The sequence below is a fragment of the Dasypus novemcinctus genome, chromosome 21 (genome assembly GCF_030445035.2).
Source record: "Dasypus novemcinctus isolate mDasNov1 chromosome 21, mDasNov1.1.hap2, whole genome shotgun sequence".
In the NCBI taxonomy this organism is placed as follows: Eukaryota; Metazoa; Chordata; class Mammalia; order Cingulata; family Dasypodidae; genus Dasypus; species Dasypus novemcinctus.
This window is the reverse complement of record NC_080693.1, coordinates 31,927,036-31,950,397: the sequence shown is the minus strand read 5'-3', so window position 1 is coordinate 31,950,397 and position 23,362 is coordinate 31,927,036. Positions and strand designations below refer to the sequence as shown.

The following is a 23,362-nucleotide window of genomic DNA, read 5'->3' as shown; positions in this document are numbered from 1 at the left end:
ACACAAAGAGGAAAGATAGGGAAGTGGATTTGGCCCAGTGGTTAGGGCGTCCGCCTACCACATGGGACGTCCAAGGTTCAAACCTATGGCCTCCTGACCCGTGTGATGAGCTGGCCCATGCACAGTGCTAATGCACACAAGGAATGCTGTGCCACGCAGGGGTGTTCCCGGTGTAAGGGAGCCCCATGCGCAAGGATTGTGCCCTGTAAGGAGAGCCGCCCAGCACAAAAAATGTGCAGCCTGCCCAGGAATGGTGGCATACACACAGAGAGCTGACGCAGCAAGATGATGCAACAAGAGACACGGATTCCGGGTGCTGCTGACAAGAATACAGGCAGACACAGAAGAACATGCAGTGAATGGACACAGAGAGCAGGCAACTGGGGGAGTGGGGGGAAGGGGAGAGGAAAAAAATTCTTTAAAAAATAAGAAAAATTGGGAAGATGACTTGGCCCAGTGGTTAGGGCATCCGTCTACCACATGGGAGGTCCGCGGTTCAAACCCTGGGCCTCCTTGACCCATGTGGAGCTGGCCGATGCGCAGTGCTGATGCGTGCAAGGAGTGCCGTGCCACACAGGGGTGTCCCCCGCCTAGGAGAGCCCCATGCGCAAGGAGTGTGTTCCATAAGGAGAGCCGCCCAGCGTGAAAGAAAGTGCAGCCTGCCCAGGAATGGTGCTGCACGCACGGAGAGCTGACGCAAGAAGATGATGCAACAAAAAAAAAAAAAAGAAAGAAAGAAAAAAAAATTAAGATAATGAGGGACACAACAAACCATGGGAGGTCCCGGGTTTGGTTCCCAGTGCCTCCTAAAGAGAAGACGAGCATTTTAATGTAATATTTTGTGTGATGTATGTATCTTAAAAAAAAAAGAGAGAAGACAAGCAGACACAGATAGCACACAGCAAATGGACACTGAGAGCAGACAGTGACTGCAAACAACGAGGGGGGGTAAATAAATAAAATAAATCTTAAAAAAAAAATAGGCTGCAGAATAGGGAGAAGGAAGGGACTGGTATTGAAGGTGCTGGAAATGAGAGGGCCAAGTAAGGTGTGATTAACCAGAGGGTAATGAGAAGGAATGCTGTCATGGCGGTGGGTAGGGCTGCTTGGCAAGTTCTCTCTGGGAAACATGCTCCAGATCTAACAGCTTTCCCCTTATCTCTCAGGAGGAAATTCTAAAACTTCAAGTTTGTCAGTAAAACAGAAGGCAAGGGTCTCTTCTTAAGGAGAAATAAAGAAGTCTAAACATGTTTAAACGCACAATGGAAAAAAAGTAATCCACAGAAGAGCCTAATGAAAGACAGGAAAGCATGTGCCTTGGACAAGTGCTAGGTAAAAAGAGAAAGACTTACCCATTGAAAAAGACTTGGGCTAGTTTGAAGAGCTCATGGCCCATTTCAACACTGGATGGACCGTGGCGAACCTCAACCACTTGGAGACTCTTCTGTAGGTGGGTAGCTGACATTGGCCAGTCCCCTGCAAGGAAAGAAAAGTCTTGTTCCAGAAAAGAACTACATTCTATTGTGGCTAAACGTTTACAGGGTGAGCAAAGCTGCATGGAAGGGAGAGCAGCCTCAGTTTAGGGACTAAGAGATAACCAAGCAGCCAAGGCCAGGGTCATGGCAAACCATGCCAGGCAGACTTGTTCCTCAGAGCAGAAAATGAAGGCACATGCCATACCTAAGGCAGCGTAGGCCTGGGCCAGGTCATCCTCAATTTTGCCCACCACGATGTGTTCTGCTGACAGGAAGCTCTCAGCATCACGTTGGCACCCCAACAACTGCCGAATGGCTTGCTCTACAATTCAAAGGAAAATAGCATCACTACAGGCACAAACCCAGTTCTGTAAGTGAGAACCCAGGTCATGAGTTCTAAAAGAGCTGGGCTGAATGTGGACACCCCACTTTGTCTCCCTGTATTGTCACCAATTCACAATGTTGTATTTCTTGGTTCCAGCAAAGCTGTTGTTCTCTTATGTTTTCTGTTTTCTTTTTCATCAATAGGAAAAGGTAGTGGGTAGAGGACTCCTTGGGTTTGCAACTTCAGCTTTCCAACATGACCAGCTCTATATTCCACTCATTATATCTCTTGACTCTAAAATCTCAGTTAAAAGTCAACTTCCACAAAACAGGGTAAGTAAATTCCCATGACATCAAGCTCTAGGGCAGTTTTTATGGTAACAGGGAATTCCAGAACTCCCTCTCTGGAAAGCGTAGGATACTCATATCCACTGGGCACATGCCCCATTGGGCTCTAGAAGAGATTGGTTCTGATGAGGACAGAACAACCTTTCTAGGAAGTTAGATCATCAGGCCCTGGAAATAGAACAAATGACACTGAACTTCTGGAAAGGTACAAAGCTCATGGATGTCAGAGATAACCTTTTTAGTGGTCATGGGTACTTTAACTTAGCTATCTGATCCATAAGAGAACAACAGCTTAAATCACTGGGCCCCTTTTCAAGGACACCGCACTAAGGAGCTGGTTTGGACTACCAGCTCAGTGGACTACATAGCCATCTTGTGGCTGGCATGGGGATAATTAAACTCAATTTTCAATCATTACTGGGTATCCTTGAGTCCAAGGTGATCTCAGAATGAAGGAAAGGGAGGGAACTGGAAGACCAAAGCAGAAAGCCAGTCTCACCTAGTTTACCATTTCTGAGAAGCTTCTGGGCCATTCCAACCTGCTGCTGAAGGCCCTGTAACCGAGAGACCAGGTGATCCCTGCTGACCGATTCTGTACAAGATCTGTTGCCACAGCTCAGCACATCATCTCCCTGTGGAAGTCAGTTTTGACTTTATTCCTATTCCTGCGTCAGTTAGCAACATTGCAAGTGCTTGCATTGTAATCTTGCCCCATAGTTTCTGACCCTAGGGCAGGGGTTTTTAACCTTTTTTGTTCCATGAACTCCTTTGCCAGGTGAAAACCACAGACCCCTTACTAAGTCCACATTGTACTGTGTATTATTTAATAAATATATCACACCCACACGAACAGGTACGCACAAGAATAATGTTTTTTTGAATTTCAATTCAAGCTCACAGACCCCTTGTTAAAACCCCTGCCCTAAGTGGAGAGAGACCCCTGTAATAATACACCATGATCAAAGCTGGACTGCATTTAGTTTGATAGCAATTCTAATGAAAACAGTAGCTGGATCCCACCCTGAGATTTAATTTTGGAACCAAACTGGTAGAGTCCACATTTCTTTCCATTTCTGCGGCCCCTCTCTCATCTCTCTTTTGGGCCAGGACTTTGCATGACCGAAGTATTTCTAGTGGTTATGAAAAGGCCAAAAGGAAACAGAAATAGGTGCTAGGTGAGGTACCCCTAAGCTTGACCTTGGGTTTGCAACTTTGGCTTTCCAATACAACCAGCTTTGTATTCCACTTCTGATTCCCCTAAGAAGAAAACGGTATCCTCCAGCAGAGGAGAAGATCTCTGAGGCGGACTGTTTTCTTTTAGATGACCTTACTCAGCAACAGCAACCCAATTTCTCCCAAGGAGCTAGCTCCTCCCACCTTCCTATAGACAGTGCTCTGAGGTTAAGGGGGTGGGCATGTGGCTCAGATCTGGTTCATTCCCCTGGCCCAAACAGCTAGCAGAAGGCTATTAGACTAGGATTTTCTTCCAGCCACAGTTATTGAGTCAGTGAAACACACAAAAAAATTTTGCCCGGACAGGTAGAAGAGTGGCATAGGAGGCTAGAACTGCTGGCAGCTATTTTGTCACCACAGAGGGAGGCTGTATGAGGATGGAGCTATGAGACATAATGGGGCTGAGAGAGGGAGAGAGAAAAGTTGGCTCCTGGTTGCATTACGGGAGCCCCTGGATTAAGATGAATCTGAAGTAGTCATATTCTGGGACTTTTTAGTGACTTATTTGAACAAATAAATTCCCAGTGCCCCCCACCCCACCATCCCCTTAAACCAGTTCAGATGGGATTTTCTGTTATTAGCAAGTGAAAGATGACTAAATCCAATCTCTCTACTCTTTCTTTGGAAAGATAATCAATGTATGAGGAAGACTGACTGAAAGGGGAGAGATGTTAATGCTCTCAGCACTGATAAGTCCCCAGATGGCTTCCTCCTAAGATTTAGGAAGCTTTGTGTTGTATAACGGACCCCCAGAAAATGTAGAGAAGAGTGGGGAGGGAGAGATTTACCTGCATGATGGCTCTGCAACTGCTACAACAGAATGCTTCCCACCTGGGCCTTGCAGAGGATCTGTGAGTCTCATTTTGACAAGCTGGGCAGGTGCAGTCAAAGAAATACTGAGTCCTCAGCTTCTGTTGCCTTTCAGCAACACCCATCCGGCTCTCGTGAGGCCCTGCAGAGAGACCACCCTCAGCCCATACTTAAAACAAGAAAGAATCCAGCTCTATTTTAAACACTTCAGTTTAGCAGAGGGTTTGGCAGATTATTCATCAAATGACAGGTACTCTTTATTCAGACATTTGTGAGACTAGATTTAGATATGAGCTTCCAAGTTGCTGGGACAGAAGAAAAAGCCGCCAAGAAGTTGAGTCTAGCCTGTTTTCAGAAGAGGACATTTAGGGACTTAGCTGTGAAATTCATGATGGCTAGGCACAAAAAGGTACTAGCAAAGAGGCCTTTTGGTTTTTTTAGGTACTGGGGCTGACAATTGAACCCTCATATGTGAATCCTTCATATGTGGAAAGCTGATACTCAACCACTGAGCCACTCTGGCTCCCCTGAGTTGGTTTTTTCATTTGTTTGCTTGTTGTTGTTTTTTCTTTGTTCGTTTGTTTGCAGGAGGCACTGGGAACTGAACCCAGGACCTTCCATGTGGGAAGCAGGCACTCAACTGTTTGAGCCACATTGGCTCCCCACCCCCACCCCACCCCATTTTTCCCCCAAGTATGCACTGCCTCTTCCAGGAAACAAACACTGACAGGTGTAGGCACCTGCCAAGTGGCATGTCAATTTTTATCCATCCTGTCCTTTTCTGCTGGAAAAGGGCAGGGCAGTAGTGAGGAGGGATAGCTCACCATAGCAGTGGAGGATCTCTTGCCCTTTACCAATCTGCCGTGATGCCCGAACGGTGGCGATGGTGCTACTGAAGGACACGCTGGTGTTGGGACTGCAGGAATGGTTCAGGAGGCTGACAACAGGGAAGAGGCCTGTGGCAAGGCGCACCTGCCTGCTGTCGGTAATGATGCTCTCTTCAGATCCTGAAAGTACAAGAGGAAAAAGGAAAAATGCGTCAGGAAATAGTCCTGGCCTCACCACCCATTCCTCAGAAGAGCTGGGAAATTGGGCCTGAAACCCATCTGAGTCATAGCTCTATAGCCGGATGCTCTATAAATCAGATGGAACATGACTCACAGCAAACTCTGGTCCCTAGGATGCAAAGGGAACGAACACACAGAGAGCCCACCGGCATCCTGGAACCTAACCATTGTCTCTTGGGACCACAAAAAAAATCCAAAGAGGAGAATTTATAAAAAATAATAAAAAAGGAATTATCAGTAGGGAACTTTCCAGCCAGCTGGTTTCATAATGTTCATGAGGAGACAAAAACCAGAGTACCTGTGGAGATTTTTTTTTTCCCTAAGACTATCACAATGCAAGTACTTTTGTTTGACTGGTCTTTGGTTAGTTACTAGAACAAGTGACCTTATTACTATCCGAAACTAAGCAGGCTTAAATATATTTTTAAAAAGTTAATATTCCTCATGCTCTTCGATTCATTCTGCTTTGTCCTATCTTTCTGAGAAATCAGCAGTAGTTCTCGTTGGAAAAACTCACTGCATTAGTTCTATTTAAGACATTCTCATGTCCCCAAAATCTCTTTCTTTCAAAAACACTTAACCAGAGACTTAACTACATGATTGAAAATTAAGAGGGAGGAAAAAAGAAATGGCTTCCAGCAGTGAGGTTGTTGCTGCACCAAAGCTCAAGTGCTTATATATTCCTACGTGGGTTCTTTCACTCTCATGCAGGCCTATTTGGTCTTGTTTTAGACACAGTCTACCCAGCTTGGTTACACAGTTTCTCAGGCCACAGCAGTGTAGAAGCAGAGAATTCATAAGCAGGAGAAAAGATAAGAGGCAGATTTTCTGACAATGGTAGAAGAGATAGTTAACAGATTGGAGGGGGAGGCAGAGAAGTTATTCAAGAAAAACAGGCTGACAGCAATTGAAAACACTAGCAGCACTCAAGTTTTAATACAGTTGTAACAGTTCATTTAACCAGAGGTTCCGAGACAAACAGGATACCTGCACAGGTTTTGGTAATAGCCATACTTATCCTAGAGGTATGTGCAGTATAAGATAACTTTTAGTTTCCAAAAAGCCTTAAATTATGTTCAGAAGCCTTGGTTGGAGTCTGAGGAAATAGTGTATCCAACAAAACTGGTCAAAATGCAAAAGATATTGGTACTTTAAAAGAAACCTTCAGATGTCTGCGAAACTCATATATAGAACTAATCTCCTCTATCAGAAAATGTTGCATCACTGTATATGAACTGGGAATCTGAATACACCATTCACCAAATGCAACGAATAGAGAAAATATGAACCATCAAGTGAAGATGCTCTGTAAAGGAGAATATTGAAGACAGGAATAATGCTGTCTCTGCAGAAAAGTCTATATTTTTTTGCTATGGAGGACGAGAATAGAGCAAGGAACTAAAATTCACAAAGAATCCAAATGTCACAATTTTAGTCAACAATTCTACAAATTGTATTAAAACCTTACATCAGAGCTTCTCCTAAATGCTTAACTGATTTTAGTTTCACCTCCTTTCCCCCTCCTTGTCCCATGCCTGCCTTCTGCTGAATGTGCTAATGAGCAGTGAAAATGCTAAAAGGTAGGCAGCAGGAAGGAGCAGTACAGGTCATGAACAATCTGTAGTCTGAATAATCAGCCTCTGCATAATTAAAAGTTGACTTGCTTTCCCAACTACTGATAACTGGCAATCTATGTTAGAACAGTTGCTAAAATTTTCTCAGAAAAAATGATCACAAAACAGTGAGTAATAGCTTTGTGAATTATTTATAGATCATTCCTAACGCAGTAGGCCCAGGAACTGAGTGGGGTGAGTATTTATGACAGAGTTGAGTAGCTCTCTAATTATTTCTAAAAAAAAGGAGTATCGATTTTTAAAAATTATTGAATATTTTGCATTAGTCATCTATTCGTAGGGAATGAAATCATATATGCACCTTATCAAATATAATACGTGACATTTTGTACTAAAAAAAATAGGGAATAATTCTTTATTTTACCAAATGTGCACTTTGCTAACATCCGTGGTACATCAAAAATAGGATTCAAGAAAAGAAAAAAAAAAAAGATTCATTCACAATGCTTACAGACTACACCTATTCTGGTATATGTTCTGCAAAATCAGAAGTTTCTGCAAAAAATTAAGGACCCAAATGAAAGGTAGGTTGAAGAGTGAAAGCAAAGGGCAGTGAGTTGAGCTGAAGATACATTAGAACCTCATGACATCTTGTTCTGACATGAATCCAGATATGTCATGAATTTGCCACTCTCACTGAGATATAATGACACATACTAAGGACTAAAATAACATCAGGCCAGTTCTGTTCCTAGAGATAAGCTTCAGAGAAATGTCTCTGAGGAACTTTGATTAAATAGGATTTATGCAAAGATCACAACATACATCTTAACTGGTTTGTGTCAAAGTCTATCCTATTTAACACTTTAATCCTTCTTCTATGCTACTAATGAAATAGCTGCTAATGAAATTCAATGAGAACACTAAATTGGGAGGGGTTGGAAACCCAAAGAAATAATAAAAAGGGATATAACAAGATTAGAAATATAAGCAGACTAAAACAAAATTAGGTTGAATTAAAAAATGAAAGTGAACATTGCTGGTGGGTGTAACTGGTACAAATTTCCTGGAGGACAATTTTGCAATATGTATCAAGTGCCTCAAAAATGTTCACAGCATTTGTTATTCCTCTCTCTCTTTCTTTAATCTTTATTAATTTTCTCTTTGTTCACAGCATTTGAATTATTTATTTATTTTTTTTAGCAAAGTATTTTTTTATTAAGGTAGGTATGTTGTTTTTTTAGACATAATGCTGTTGCACACTTAGACTACAGTAGACTATAACATATGCATCGTGAAACCAAAAAAATCATGTGACTTGCTGTATTGCAGTGGTTTAGAACTGAGCCCTCAATATCTCCGAGATAAGCCTATATTTGAAAATACAACAACAACAACAAAATCAAAGAAAATTGATGCTTGAAGGGGAAATGAGCCTCTTGATTTCCAGGGCAGATCCTTATTTGCTGCTGTTGGTTTGGGAGTGACTTTTTTTTTTTTTTTTTTTTTAATTATTTATTTATTTATTTTTAAAAATTACATTATGAAAAATATGAGGTCCCATTCAACCCCACTGCCCCCGCCCCCTTGAATTATTTTTATCATTTAAAAAAACTAGTTAAAATTACAAAAGGAATACATGGTAGTGAGAAAAAAATTTTTAAACTGAAAATTACAGAGAAAGTAATATTCATCTGTAATCCTATCACTAGGTATGACATATGGGTGTATTTTCTTGCAGTCTTTTTCTGTTTATAGCTGGATTTTTTTTTTTTTGAGGTACCTGGGGCTGGGGATTGAACCTGGGACCTTGTATATGGGTAGCTGGTACTCAACCACTGAGCCACATCAGCTTTCCTGAGTTGATTTTATCATTCACTTTGCTTGTTGTTTGTTTTTGTTTTTTTCAGAAGGCACTGGGAACCAAACCTGGGACCTCCCATGTGGTAGGCAGGCACTCAACTGCTTAAGCCATATTCGCTCTCTATATCTAGAGTTTTTTTTTTTAATTGACTTTGTAATAATATTACATTAAAAATATATATGTGAGGTCCCATTCAACCCCACCCCCCCACCCCCCCTCTCCCCCCCCAACAACACTCGTTCCCATCATCATGACACATCCATTGGATTTGGTAAGTACATCTTTGGGCACCTCTGCACCTCATATACATTGGTTCACATCATGGCCCATACTCTCCTCTATTCCATCAAGTGGGCCCTGTGAGGATTTACCATGTCCGGTGATTACCTCTGAAGCACCATCCAGGGCAGCTCCATGTCCCGAAGATGCCTCCACCTCTCATCTCTTCCTGCCTTTCCCCATACCCTTTGTCCACTATGTCCACTTTTCCCAATCCAATGCCACCTCTTCTATGTGGACATTGGATTGGTTGTGTCCATTGCACCTCTATGTCAAGAGGAGGCTCAGATTCCACCTGGATGCTGGATGCAATCCTCCCATTTTCAGTTGTAATCACTCTAGGCTCCATGGTGTGGTGGTTGTCCTTCTTCAACTCCATCTTAGCTGAGTGTGGTAAGTCCAATAAATCAGATTGTAGGTGCTGGAGTCTGTTGAGGCTCAGGATCTGGCTATCACATTGTCAGTCCAGAGATTCAAATCCCCTAAATATATCTTAAACCCCAACATTAACTGCACCTCCAGCACATTAGCATGAAAGTCTTATGAAGGGAGATCCCATCTGAGTATCTAGAGTTTTTAACATAGTTGGCAACATGGTACACGTTGTGCTTTATAAGTTCCTCCTTTTCAGGTAATCATGAACATTTCTACATATGTATTTTTAATGATTGCATTCCACTACCAGGATATTTTATATTTAATTTCTTATTGTTGGACATTTAGATTGTTTTCAACTTTTCATCACGACAATGTGATGGGAATCTTTTCTTATTAATAAATCAGTTTTGTTTTTTTTTTTAAAGATTTATTTATTCCCTGCCCCACTGCTTGCACTCATTGACTGCTCTCTGTGTCCATTCACTATGTGTTCTTCTGTGTTTGCATGTCTTCTCTTCTTGTCTTCTCTTTAGGAGGCACTGGGAACCAATCCCGGGACCTTCTGACGTGGAAAAAGCACTCAATTGCCCGAGCCACCTCAGCATCCTGGTTTGCTGTATCTCTCATTGTCTCTCCTCTGTGTCTCTCTCTTTTTTTTTTCATAGTTTTTTTCCCAAATTCTACTCAATTTATTCATTTTTAAAAAAAATATTACATTAAAAAAATATGAGGTCCCCATTCACCCCCACCACTCCCCTCTGTGTCTCTTTTTGTTGTGTCATCTCCTTTCGCCAGCTCTCTGCACTGCACGGGCCAGCCAGCTCTCTGCGCCACATGGGACAACTTGCTTTTCACCAGGAGGCCCTGGAAATCGAGCCTGGGACCCTCCATATGGTAGAATGGAGCCCAATCGCTTGAGCCACATCTGCTTCCCACAAATCAGTTTTATTGATACATATTAGTAAAGCACACAATTCATCCAAAGTGTACAATCAACGGTATCTGCTATAATCACATAGTTTTGTGTTCATCACTTCTATCATTATTAGAGCATTTTCATTATTTCAATAGTTATATAATAATAATAATAAACAAGAAAATTCCTCATCTCTCAAACTCTCTATTCTTCCCCTGCTGTACATAGCTGCTGTTTCTGACTATTCTATCCAAAGTGTATAATCTATGGCTTTTAGTATAATCACAATGTTGTACATATATCATCTCAAAAATTTTTAGGGAGGCGGACTTGGCCCAGTGGTTAGGGCGTCCGTCTACCACATGGGAGGTCCAAGGGTTAAACCCCGGGCCTCCTTGACCCATGTGGAGCTGGCCCATGCGCAGTGCTGATGCGCGCAAGGAGTGCCCTGCCACGCAGGGGGTCCCCGTGTAGGGGAGCTCCACATACAAGGAGTGCGCCCTCAAAGAAGAGCTGTCCAGCGTGAAAGAAAGTGCAGCCTGCCCAGGAATGGCACAACACACGCGGAGAGCTGACACAGCAAGATGACACAACAAAGAGAAACATATTCCAGTGCTGCTGACAACAACAGAAGCGAACAAAGAAGACACAGCAAATAGACACAGAGAACAACCAACTGGGGCGGGGCGGGGTGGGGGAAGAAGGGAAGAGAAATAAATAGATCTTTAAAAAAAAAAAAAAAGTTTTTAGAACAATTTCATTACTCCAAAAAGAAAGACTCCACACCCCTATAGTGTTCCTTCCTTAGACCTACATAACCACTAATCTCCTTTCATCTCTACAAATTGATTTATATTCACATTTTATATAAACGGAATCATACAATATGTAGTACTGTGTCTGGTCTCCTCCACTTTAGTATAATTTTTTTTGGTCTGGTATTAACATTTTGTACTATTAACTTACATTTGGGGAAGTGGACATGGATCAACTGATAGAGCGTCCGTCTACCATTTGGAGGGTCCGGGGTTCGATCCCCAGGGCCTCCTGATCTGTGTGGAGCTGGCCCACATGCAGTGCTACTGCATTGAGTGCCGTGCCACACAAGAGTGTCCCCCGCGTAGGGGAACCCCATGTGCAAGGAGTGCGCCCCTCAAGGAGAGCCACCCTATGTGAAAAAAGCACACCCTGCCCAGGAGAGGTGCCGCACACACAGAAAGCTGACGCAGCAAGATGACGCAACAAAAAAGAGACACAGTTTCCTAGAGCCACTGGATACTGCAAGCAGATGCAGAAGAACACACAGTGAGCAGACAACAGGGGGGAACACACATAGAGCAGACAACAGGGGGGAAGGGGAGAGAAATAAATAAATCTTTTTAAAAAACCACAAAAAAACCTTACCTTTGTTCAGCTTCAAAAAAAGTCTTATATATATGCAATTCTACCCATATTCATATTTCACAAAATATAATTTAGTTCATAATAGGGCGTCATATGGTATTTGTTCTTTTGTGTCTGGCTTGCTTCACTTAATGTAATGTTCTCCAGGTTCATCCACATTTCACGATTTCATTTCTTATTATAGCTGCTTAATATTTCATCATGTGTATACTCCACAATTTGTTTATCCATTTATTGGTTGATGGACACCTGGGTTGTTCCCAACTTTTGGCTGTCGTGAATAATGCTGCTATGAACATCAGGGTGCAGATATTTATTCGTGTCACTGCTCTTAGTTCTTCTGGGTATATACCTAGCAATGGTATTGCCGGGTCCTATGGCAAGTTCTATTTTCAACTTCCTTAAGGCCTGCCAAACAGTCTTCCACAGTGGCTGTACCATTCTACATCCCCACCAACGGTGAATAAGCATTCCTATCTCTCCACATGCTCTCCAACATTTGCAGTTTTCCAACTTTTTAATAGCGGCCAGTCTAATAGGTGTGAAATGATATCTCATTGTAGTTTTTGATTTGCATTTCCCTAATCGCTAGTGATGTTGAACATTTTTTCATGTGTTTCTTCACCATTTGTATTTCTTCTTTGGACAGTTGTCTTTTCAAGTCTTTTGCTCATTTGTTATCAGACACTTTGTCTTTTTATTGTTGAGTTGTATGATCGCCTTATATAGCATGACTATTAAACTCTTTTTTTTTTTTTTTTTTTTTTTAAAGATTTATTTTATTTATTTAATTTCCCCCCCTCCCTGGTTGTCTGTTCTTGGTGTCTATTTGCTGCTTCTTGTTTCTTTGTCCGCTTCTGTTGTCGTCAGCGGCACGGGAAGTGTGGGCGGCGCCATTCCTGGGCAGGCTGCTCTTTCTTTTCACGCTGGGCGGCTTTCCTCACGGGCGCACTCCTTGCGCGTGGGGCTCCCCCACGCTGGGGACATCCTTGCGTGGCACGGCACTCCTTGCGCGCATCAGCACTGCGCATGGCCAGCTCCACACGGGTCAAGGAGGCCCGGGGTTTGAACCGCGGACCTCCCATGTGGTAGACGGACGCCCTAACCACTGGGCCAAAGTCCGTTTCCCGACTATTAAACTCTTATCAGCCAGGGCCTCCTAACCCATGTGATGAGCTGGCCTACAGGCAGTGCTGATACGCTCAGGGAGTGCTGTGCCACACAGGAGTGTCCCACGCCTAGGGGAGCCCCATGCACAAGGAGTGCACCCCGTGAGGAGAGCCGCTCAGAGCTAAGAAAGTGCAGCCTGCCCAGGAATAGCACCGCACACACGGAGAGCTGATGCAGCAAGATGACGCAACAAAATGAGACACAGATTCAAGGTGCCGCTGACAGGAATACAAGCGGACACAGAAGAACACACGGTGAATGGACACAGAGAGCAGACAACTGGGGGGGAAGGGGAGAGAAATAAATAAAAATTTTAAAAAATTAAAAAAATCCCTTATCAGAAACGATTGCCAAATATTTTCTCTTATTGAGTTGGCTGCCTTTTCACCCTTTTGACAAAGTCCTTTGAGGTACAAAAGTGTTGAATTTTGAGGATGTCCCATTTATCTATTTTTTCTTTTGTTGCTTGTGCTTTAGGTGTAAGGTTTAAGAAACTATCACCTATCACAAGATCTTGAAGATGTTTTCTTACATTTTCTTCTAGGAGTTTATGGTGGTTGTTTTTATATTTAAGTCCTTGATTGATTTTGAGTTAATTTTTGTATACGTTGTGAGATAGGGGTCTTCTTTTTTTCAGATATGGCTACCCAGTTCTTGATGGGAATCTTTATATATCACTATGAAAATTCTTCAGTCTTTTTTTTTTAAGATTTATTTTATTTATTCCCTCCCCCGCCCCTCATTGTTTGCACTTGCTGTCTGCTCTCTGTGTCTGTTTTCTGTGCTCTTTATGTCTACTTGTCTTCTCTTTAGGAGGCACCAGGAACCAAACCTGGGACCTCCTATGTGGGAAAGAGGCACTCAATTGCTTGAGCCACCTCAGCTCTCTGCTCCTGTTGTGTCTCTCATTGTCTCTCCTCTTTGTGTCTCTTTAGTTGCATCATCTTGTGCCAGCTCGCCGTGCCTGCTTGTTGTGCCAGCCTGTAGCACCAGCTCACTGTCTTGCTTGTCTTCTTCAGGAGGCACTGGGAATGGAACTGGGACCTCCCACATCGTAGGCGGGAGTTTAACTGCTCGAGCCACATCTGCTTTCCCCTGATTATGTTTTAGGATAAATTGCTGGAAGTGGAATTACAGGGCTAAAATGTATGAAAAGGTGTGCATGAAAAGTGGCCATTTCTTTATACCCTAACTTGTGATACATATAATATTAATAATTTTTAAAATGCTGATAGGTAAAAAAAGAAAGGGTATCTTGTTTTAATTACTAGAGAGGGTTTATTTTTTTCTAATTTTTAAAAAAATTATCCCCCCTTTGTGGCTTTTTTTTTCTTTCCTTTGTGGGCTTTTTGCATGCTTTCTGCTCTCTATGTCCATTTGCTGTGCATTCTTCTGTGTCTGTATTTATTTTTATTTATTTCTCCTCCCCATCTTGAGGCTTGCTTGCTGTCTGCTCTCTGTGTTTGCTCACTGTGTGCTCTTAGTGTGCTTTTTTTTTTTTTTTTGCTCGTCTCCCTTTTTGTTGCATCACCTTGCTGAGTTGGCTCTCTGCGGTGCTTGCGGGCTGGCAGCACTCTGTGGCACTTGCAGGGCAGGTGGCGCTCCACGGCATCTGCAGGCTGGGCGGTGCTCCAGAGCATGCGGGTGAGCCTGCCTTCACAAGGAGGCCCCGGGACGCAAACCCAGGGCCTCTCATATGGTAGACGGGAGCCCAACTGATTGAGCCACAGCTGCTTCCTGGGTTTATTTTATATTTTTCAGGAGGCACCAGGAACCTAACCCAGGACCTCCTATGTGGAAAGCAGGTGCTTAACAGCTTGAGCCATATCCACTCCCCAACCAGAGAAGGTTCAGACATGAATTTGTCAATTTTATTACTACTTTAATAAAGTGTCTGTTTGCATGTATTTTTATCACCTTTACTGAGATATAATTTACTTTTTACTTTTTAAAAACTTTACTTTTTATTCATCCATTTTAAGCCCGTAATTCAATGGTTTTTAGGAAATTTATATAGTTGTACAATCACCACAACAGTCCAATTTTTTTTCTCTCCCTTCCCCCCCACCCCCCCTTGTCTGCTGTCTGTGTCCATTAGCTGTGTGTTCTGTGTCTGCTTGCATTCTTGTGAGCAGCACTGGGAATCTGTCTCTTTGTTGCATCATCTTGCTGCATCAGCTCTCTGTGTGTGTGGTGCTACTCCTGGGCAGGATGCTCTTTTTCGCGCAGGGCAGCTCTCCTTATGGGGCACACTCCTTGCACGTAGGTCTCCCCAACGTGGGGGACACCCTTGTGTGGCAGGGCACTCCTTGTGCACATCAGCACTGTGCATGGGCTAGCTCATCACATGGGTCAGAAGGCCCTAGGTTTGAACTCTGGACCTCCCATGTGGTAGATGGATGCTCTATCAGTTGAGCCAAATCTGCTTCCCTACAATCCAATTTTACAACATTTTCATTACTATACATAATTTTAAAAGTTGACTTTAAGAGTTGTGTGCTTCTAGAAATGTTCACTCATTTTGCCATTCACATTTTAATTTTTGTTTATGTTTTTTTTGGGGGGTGTTAAGACAGTAACTACTTTATCTGCTCACATTTCTGTGGGTCAGCGATTTTCGCTGGGCTCAGTCAAGGAGTTCTGCTGGACTTACCTGAGATGGCTCATGTGACTGCATGCACCTGGCACATCCTCAAGGCTGCCGGCCCCAGGCTTGTTCACATTGCCACAACATCACTTATGGAGGATAGCAAAGAAGCTATAAGGCCTCTTAAAGCTTCAAGTCAAAAGTCACAGAGTGTCACTTCTATGGCATTTCAGTTAAAGCAAGTCACAGGACTAGGAAACAGACCCCACTTCTTGATGGGAGAAAAAGCAAAGGGGCACACATAGGGATGGGAGAAAATGTTGCAGCAACTTTGCAAACAAGCTACCCCAGACGCTCATCTAGTCCCCTCATTACAATATGAGAACACTTAGACATACATGGGTTTTGTATCTTGACCAAGTTCATACAAAGAGTAAGTGGCACATCCAGAATGGGAACCCAGGTCTTCTGCCTCCCAGTCCAATGTTTTTACTCCTTCAAGGATCTCTTTCACCTGCAACCTCTATATTCTTTACCCAGTACGGTGTTTTTGATGTTTGATATTTATTTATTTTATTTATTTCTCTCCCCTTCCCCCCCGCCCCCACAGTTGTCTGTTCTTTGTGTCCATTTGCTGCGTGTTCTTCTTTGTCTGCTTCTGCTGTTGTCAGCGGCACGGGAATCTGCGTTTCTTTTTGTTGCGTCATCTTGCTGTGTCAGCTCTCCGTGTGTGCGGCGCCATTCTTGGGCAGGCTGAACTTTCTTTCACGCTGGGTGGCTCTCCTTATGGGGTGCACTCCTTGCGAGTGGGGCTCTGCTACGTGGGGGGCACCCCCGTGTGGCACGGCACTCCTTGTGTGCATCAGCACTGGGCATGGGCCAGCTCCACACGGTCAAGGAGGCCTGGGGTTTGAACCGCGGACCTCCCATGTGGTAGACGGTTGCCCTAACCACTGGGCCAAGTCCGCTTCCCTGATGTTTGATATTTAGATAGTTAGATATAGCTATCTTTTAATTACCTAAATCTAGTATTACATGCCTAAAAAGGCCTTTCCTATTCTGAGGTTAAATGTTCACTAATCTTTTTGTAAATATTAATATTTGTATGTTTTAATTATTTTGTTTCTATTTTTTTAATTTTTTAAAAATTAAAAATTAAAAAAGTTTAGAGTAGCTATAGGTTTACAGAAAAATCGTGTATGAAGTACAGAGTTCCCATATACCCCCTTCTCCATATACAGTTTTAGTTTTTTAATATTTAACTTTTTAATGATTTGAAGAAAGAATCTAACACTTTTTTGAGAGCTGTCAGAGCAGTACCACATTGTTTTTAATTATTGTAGTTTTAATGCTGGTACGAAATCTGATAGTACTAGGCCCCTTTAGTTCTCTTTCTCTCTCTCAAATAAAACAGGTTATTGCACCCACTTATTCAAGATAAACTTTAGAATCATTGTCAAGTTCCAAAAAAATCCAATTGTGATTTTGTTTGAAATTGCCTGTACAAAGTTTTTCTACTTTTTCAGTCTTTCCATCTAAGAACAAGGCATGTCTCTGTACTTATTCAAGCTTTCTTTTACATCCTTCCACATTAAAATACTCTTGCATTCCTGGAACAAACCCGAGGTGGTCATATATTGTTATTCTTTTAATGAACTGCTGGATATGACGACAATGATTGATTCAGGATTTCTACATCTATATTCAAAAGTGAGAATAACTTTTTTCTTGGCTTTGTAAAATGAGTGGGTAAGAGTTCTAGTTTTTCCCTATGCTCTGGAACAGTTTATGCAGTTTAGAAACAATCTGTTCCTGGAAAGTTTTCAAGAACTCACATGGAAAATTTCAAAGAAAAAAATAGCAATCACCCTATTTCCACTTTCAGAATTAATCACTGTGAAAATTTTGGCATTTTGCTTTAAGTGTTTTTTTTTATTTGTTTGTTTTGTATTTTAGGTACTGGTGAATGAACCCGGGACCTTGTATGTGGGAAGATGGCACTCAACTACTGAGCCACACTGGCTCCCCTGAGTTGGTCTTATTATTTGTTTTGCTTGTTGTTTTGCTTTTTCTTTTTCAGGAGGCACAGGGAACCTAACCTGGGACCTCCCATGTGGGAGGTGGGCGCTCAACTGTTTAAGCCACATTCGCTTCCCTTGTAGCGTTTTTTAATGTAGATATTTTTTAAAATATCGCATGAATATGATAGATCATGCATAAAAATTAGAATCTTGTAGATTAAGTCAAAGTCTCCAATCCCCTTTTGATCACACAGTTAGCTGTACACCTATTATGCCATGTGTCTAGTCTTCTAGTCCTTATTAGCCATAGAAAATACAGGTTTCCTGGTTATCTATACTCTTACTATCCAAAAATTCACTCTTAACAAATTGTGAGAAAATTCATCCAAATTCACTATGCAAATAAAAAATGAACTGTAATGAAACTTCATGCACATAGAGCAAAAAAAATTAAGGTTAAGATCCTGTTACTGTTAGGGGCAGGCCAATGGAGGAAAGTAGATGCAAAACTCTTCTTTTGTCCACCTGGCTCTACTATTCTGCCTCAAGGATTCAGCCATGCTTTAGTTAATGGTCACTGCTATTGTCTGCCTGAACAATAGTTTCCAGGGCTACCAAAATTTGTATCTTTTTTGCATGTTCTATGTAGTCTTTCAAAAGCAAGACAGATAATAGAATCAAGAGTGGGTAACTTTCTGTCATTATTATCTAGAAGCCCCACATATTATAGTTTTATATTCAGAAATACAGAACAAAATACAAGTGAATATACCCATGGGCAAACATAATTCTGTAAAAACACTCAATAGATGTATTTTAGAAGATAGCAAGGCTCAAAGAAACAAAAGAAGACAGAAGAAAACAAAGACTAATTTGCAATGTAATTTGGCAGTATGATGGGAGGAGGTCAGTGCAATTTTTGGATGTTCCATGTGTTTCAAGGATGGGGAAGAGAGTCTCACTTAGCAGCACCTCTGTTGCGATACCTACACACCCTAAAATTTGGCCAGCTGAATACAAATTAAAGAGAAAAACACGAAAAAATCTTGGCAAAATTCTAGATTACCTAATGAGAAAAGATCAAAAAAGCTAAGCATGTTTAGTTAGTTGAGCCAAATTTATATTAATATGTCTACAAATCCTGGGTTTAGGTAACACTTAGTTCCCTCTTTAACAGAGTTAACGAGAAAATTAAGTGTAAGAAACTGAATCGATGGACATTTTCTTCTAAAATGGAGATCATATAATAGAAGAACTAGGAGCATTACTTCTTTCCTAATAATAGTTGTATCTGTTTGTCAAAACTGTTATACTAGAGACATTTGTCACGCTGCTGGGCACATCTGACCTCCTCATCTAGCTTCAACAGCCTTTTCTATAGAACCCGGTCCAGGAACGCAGGGCTAGCCTGGTCTGTGTCTAGAGGTGGCCCTGGATGGACTGAGTTGGCCACCTGACCGAAGCACAGCCCACGCACAGGCTGGCCAACAGCGTATGGTGTATTATGGGGGGTCGGATTCCTCTTTCGGAAATTTAAAACAGAAGAATAGAAAACATTTGACAGTTGGGAACAACAGAAGAGACAGAGAGCAGCTGAGTCACAGGAGTGAGTTAGGAGTCTGGTAGCTTACTCAACTCCAGACTCTGCTCTTTCTGCAGCCTGCACTGCAGACTATTGTTCCTGCTTTTTCTAAGGTAAAAACTATTTAGCTTTCCCTGGATTCCTATGCATGCATCCTTCTAATAAATCTTGTATTACTGTTTGAATCCTTTGCAATAAAAAAACTCAACAATAGTGCTTTTCATGTTTTAAGGTATTTGTTTTTACAAACATATGTCCACCTCACAGCTCTGTAAAGCAGGGATTCTTAACAAGGGGTCTGTGAGCTTGAATTGAAATTTTAAAGAAACATTATTCTTGTAGAGACGTGTTGGTGCAGGTGTGATACATTTATTAAATAATACACAGTATAGTGTGGACTTAGTAAGGGGTCTGTGGTTTTCACCTGACTGGCAAAAGGGTCTATGGAACAAAACAGGTTAAGAACTCCTGCTGTAAAGTTAGGTGGGGTTAAGCTACCTATTTTATGAATGAGAATACTGAGGTAGAATGGATGGTTACATAGCTTCTCAATGGCATAATACTAATACAAGACAGCTGTGTTTTCCTATTAGCCCACCCATTTGTTTGAATGCTACTCCTTTATTATTCTTTCTCCCCCAAACATCGCCCACATCAAGGACAATACTGTAAGGCAAAAAAAAAAAAAAGTTTCTTCTTACCTGTCTGCTGTATGGTGGTTATTGCTTGAGCATTACATTGCAGCTGTAACATGTGTCTCAGCATGGCCACTCCCCACATATTCAGCTCTGGAGACCACACAGGAGCCACTGCTGCTTTCAGCTTAGAGGATTTCAGAGCTGGCATGAGGGCCTGAAAGCCGGCTGCTTCTAGCTGGCTGCACAGTACAGCAACACTTAAGGCACAGAGGAATTTGTGCTCTGGGCTATGGTTTTCAGTATGGGGTAAAAGATTGAAGATGGCATTATAATTATTTTCATACTTCCCATTAATATTACACCCAGGAATTGTAGTCTCAACTATTTTACCATTTTCTTCATTCTCTCCAAGGTCAAAATTGAGTGTTTTGTCCTGATTCTTGCTTTCAGGTAAATAAGAGTCTTTGTTACTAATCTCACCACAAAGCTTCCTTATGACTCTGCCAACATCCTCAAATCTAGCTAAAAGAGTCGATCTCAGGGCAATATGGCAGAAGACACCCAGTGTGAGAAGCAGCCCCCCTAGAGCACATTCTGTACTATGATAGAGCTCCCAGGCCTGCTGCATACACTCTTGGCTGCAATACTTGGCATAGCTGCATCCATCACAGGGAACAGTGGCCACAGTGTGCTTTAAACATCGGTGACAGTGGAAGTCCCCGTTGGTGACTCTGGTATCCCACTTGCTCTCTAGGCCATGATGTAGTTGTGACATTTCTCCTGGGTTAAGGACACTCACAAAAGCGTCCTCCTTCACCAGGAGCTCTCCTGGGAGAATATCTTTTGTGGCAATCAGATAACGGCCTTTTAAAGGGTCTGTGCATAAGCTGACAGATGATGAAGCACTGGAAATTTTTTCATTCTCTTCCTTCAGGTCCATATCCTTAAATGCTTTGGTTAGAGCTGCTGGGAAGGTTTCTGTGAGAGTCTGCTTTTCTTGGACCTTGATTTTCAAATGACTGAGGTTTCTCTGAAGAATTTGAAAGTTGGAAGTTGCTAGGGTTGGTTTGGCAGCAAAGTGACTTTCAAGATCACTGATGGTCTGGCTTGCCTCCTGTAGCCTCCCCAGGGTCACCAGACACTCTGCCTTACGCAACATCATCTTGGGTTGCAGTCTTTCTGGACACCCGTGCATCTGTGCTCTGAGAATGTCTTTAAGACATGTCTGAAACCAGAAAGGAAATCCCAAAATGACCCTTAGTTCCTGCTCTTCAATGTCTACTGAGTATCTTTCAAAGAATCTATAGGAAATCTAAGGATTATTAAAAATGGAGCAATTACAACCACATTCTTATTTCTTTAAGTCATGTTCTGAGTGATCTTTTAATTGATGATTAGTAATATTTGTTGAGGATATTAATTGTCATATGAAAATTTTCTGTTTTTAAAGGAAAAAAAAGTCTTACAGATAAGAAGTAGTATGGTAAGAGGACAGACTTTGAAGTCAAATAGACCTGCATTCAAATATTGGTGCTGCCTCTTACTAGCTATATAACCTTGAGCAAGTGACAATTTCTCAGTGACTTGGTCTTCTCATTGGAAAAACAGGGATAACATCTCATAAAGTTGTTCAGAGGATGAAACAAGATATGTCTAAAGTACTCAAAAGAGTGCCTAGAATATTATAAGCGTTCATGAATCATTATTATAAGAGAAATAGAAACAACCAACATAGGAAAGTTATAAAAGGTTAAATGTTTTACAAATTTTTCTAATAACAGTCCCTCATTAATCCAGGACTTTCTTGCTTAGGACCCACAGTTAGATTCTTTGATCTCTTTTTCAGTCCTAAAGGTAAAGAGTATAAATCTGTGGCTATTCAAATAGTTCTAAACTCTAGGGTATAATTTGAATTTCTACGGAAACAACAGAATGGTAATTTAGAGATTGCCTTTTGACCTCTTTATTACAAATTGACAATACCTTGGAGTTATCTTCCTGAAATATAAATTTGATTTTGGCTACTTCCTGGTTTAAAAACTTCACTGACACAATTCTCAATATTTATTTCTCTTGGCACAATTAGGGTATGAGAAGAAAGCCACTCAAATATACTCAATATTCCCTCAAATATACACTCAAATATTCCCTGATAAGCATACACAGACATTTCGGTATGCCATTTATTTTGTCACCCAAAAAAAACATATTGAGGTTTAACTATATTATTGTAGGGATAATTCTGAACATGGTCTTAAAAAAAAACCTAAGCAAACAATTTGCAAATACTCAGAACCTGAATTATTATTAGCAACATATCTCAGAAATGATCTCCACACTGAGAATGCTGACCTACTGGATACAATTGATGGTCCTGTGGAACGTATCATAACTTTCTGGTCAACCAACACTGCTCTGCATGATCACCTGTGAAAGGTGAAATGAGTCAGGAGGAAGAACAAGTTTGGGTGAATACCAATGTGCTTCCACTTCAACCAGTTGCCGTATGGTTTAATTTAGTGTTCTAAGGGAGAAGCAGAGATGAAGGGCCAGTCCTCACGTGAAATCCCTGCAGAGCCCTCAAATAACCCCAGGCATCCTGATACTCACTTCATACTGACCCAGGTGGAAGAGGGCTGCAGAGCGATTGGCATAACACAGTGAAATGTCCTCAGTGTTAGGCCTTGAATGTGACACTCCCTGTAAAACAATGAATGGGTTAAAAGTATAAATGGAATCTAGGGTCTTCCCCCTTGCCCCGCCCCAATGCTGTTCTTGCTGTCTGTCCATTTGCTGTGTGATCTTCTACGTCTGTTTCTTTTTTCTTTTTATCTTCTCATTTTCTCCTCAGGATTCACTGGGATTCAATGCCGGGGACCTCTGATGTGGAGAGAGGCTCCCTGTCACTTGTGCCACCTCAGTTCCTGGCTTCTGTTGCGTCTCACCTTGACTCTCCTTTTGTCTCTGTTTTGGTGCATTATCATCTTGCTGCGTGGCTTGTGGCACAGCCTGGCTCGCCACACAGGCATGCTTTTACCAGGAGGTCCTGGGGATCAAACCGGGGTCCTCCCATATGGAAGATGGAAGTCCAATCACTTGAGCCACATCTGCTTCCCTAATCTAGCGTCTTTAAGGTTGTTTTTTTTTTTCAGGTATTCATGTACTACTAAAGACTGCCTGAAATTGGGAAAAGTTACTAAATCTCTGTGCTTCAGCTGCTTCAGTTTCATTTCTAAACACCTGAAAAGGTAGGATACCAGTAAGGAAAACATATTAAAAAATTTGAAGAAACATCACCAGCATGACACAAAAAACAATGAATGTTTGTGAAAACTGAGGAAAATATTTGAAAGCATAATCCTACATATAACAAAGGGCAAATGGCACAAATTGGAATTTGTAAAAGAAGTACAAATAGTTAATCAATATGTAGAAAACAATTAATATGGAGAGCCAAACACATGAAAATGAAAACAAAGGATACATTTCTTTCTCCCTTCAAATTGGCAAGGATTAATATTAGTCATACAGGTGGCATCTCAAATCACTGGAGAAAAAGGAAGGATTATTCAATAAAAATGGTAGGACAAGCAGGTAGCCACTGAGAAAAATTACTTTGGCTTTCTATATGATAAATTTTTCATTGGTATAAACTCCAAATAGATTGGTCTTAATGCAAAAAAATGAAACCA

The 23,362-nt window shown here is 41.6% G+C and overlaps 1 protein-coding gene across 2 annotated transcripts in view; it reads right to left on the bottom strand.

Moving 5' to 3' along the window:
• SMYD4 (SET and MYND domain containing 4) overlaps positions 1 to 23,362 on the bottom strand; it is a 54,050-nt gene that overhangs the window by 6,492 nt on the left and 24,196 nt on the right. For both annotated transcript variants that reach the window (XM_058283085.2, XM_058283086.2), the window contains exons 4-10: positions 22,281 to 22,370; positions 19,734 to 20,895; positions 5,015 to 5,197; positions 4,169 to 4,332; positions 2,647 to 2,779; positions 1,681 to 1,797; positions 1,353 to 1,476 (exon numbers count right to left, since the gene is read on the bottom strand). In XM_058283085.2, coding sequence (XP_058139068.1) covers positions 1,353 to 1,476; positions 1,681 to 1,797; positions 2,647 to 2,779; positions 4,169 to 4,332; positions 5,015 to 5,197; positions 19,734 to 20,895; positions 22,281 to 22,370 — 1,973 coding nt within the window. The remainder of the gene's footprint in view (positions 1 to 1,352; positions 1,477 to 1,680; positions 1,798 to 2,646; positions 2,780 to 4,168; positions 4,333 to 5,014; positions 5,198 to 19,733; positions 20,896 to 22,280; positions 22,371 to 23,362) is intronic.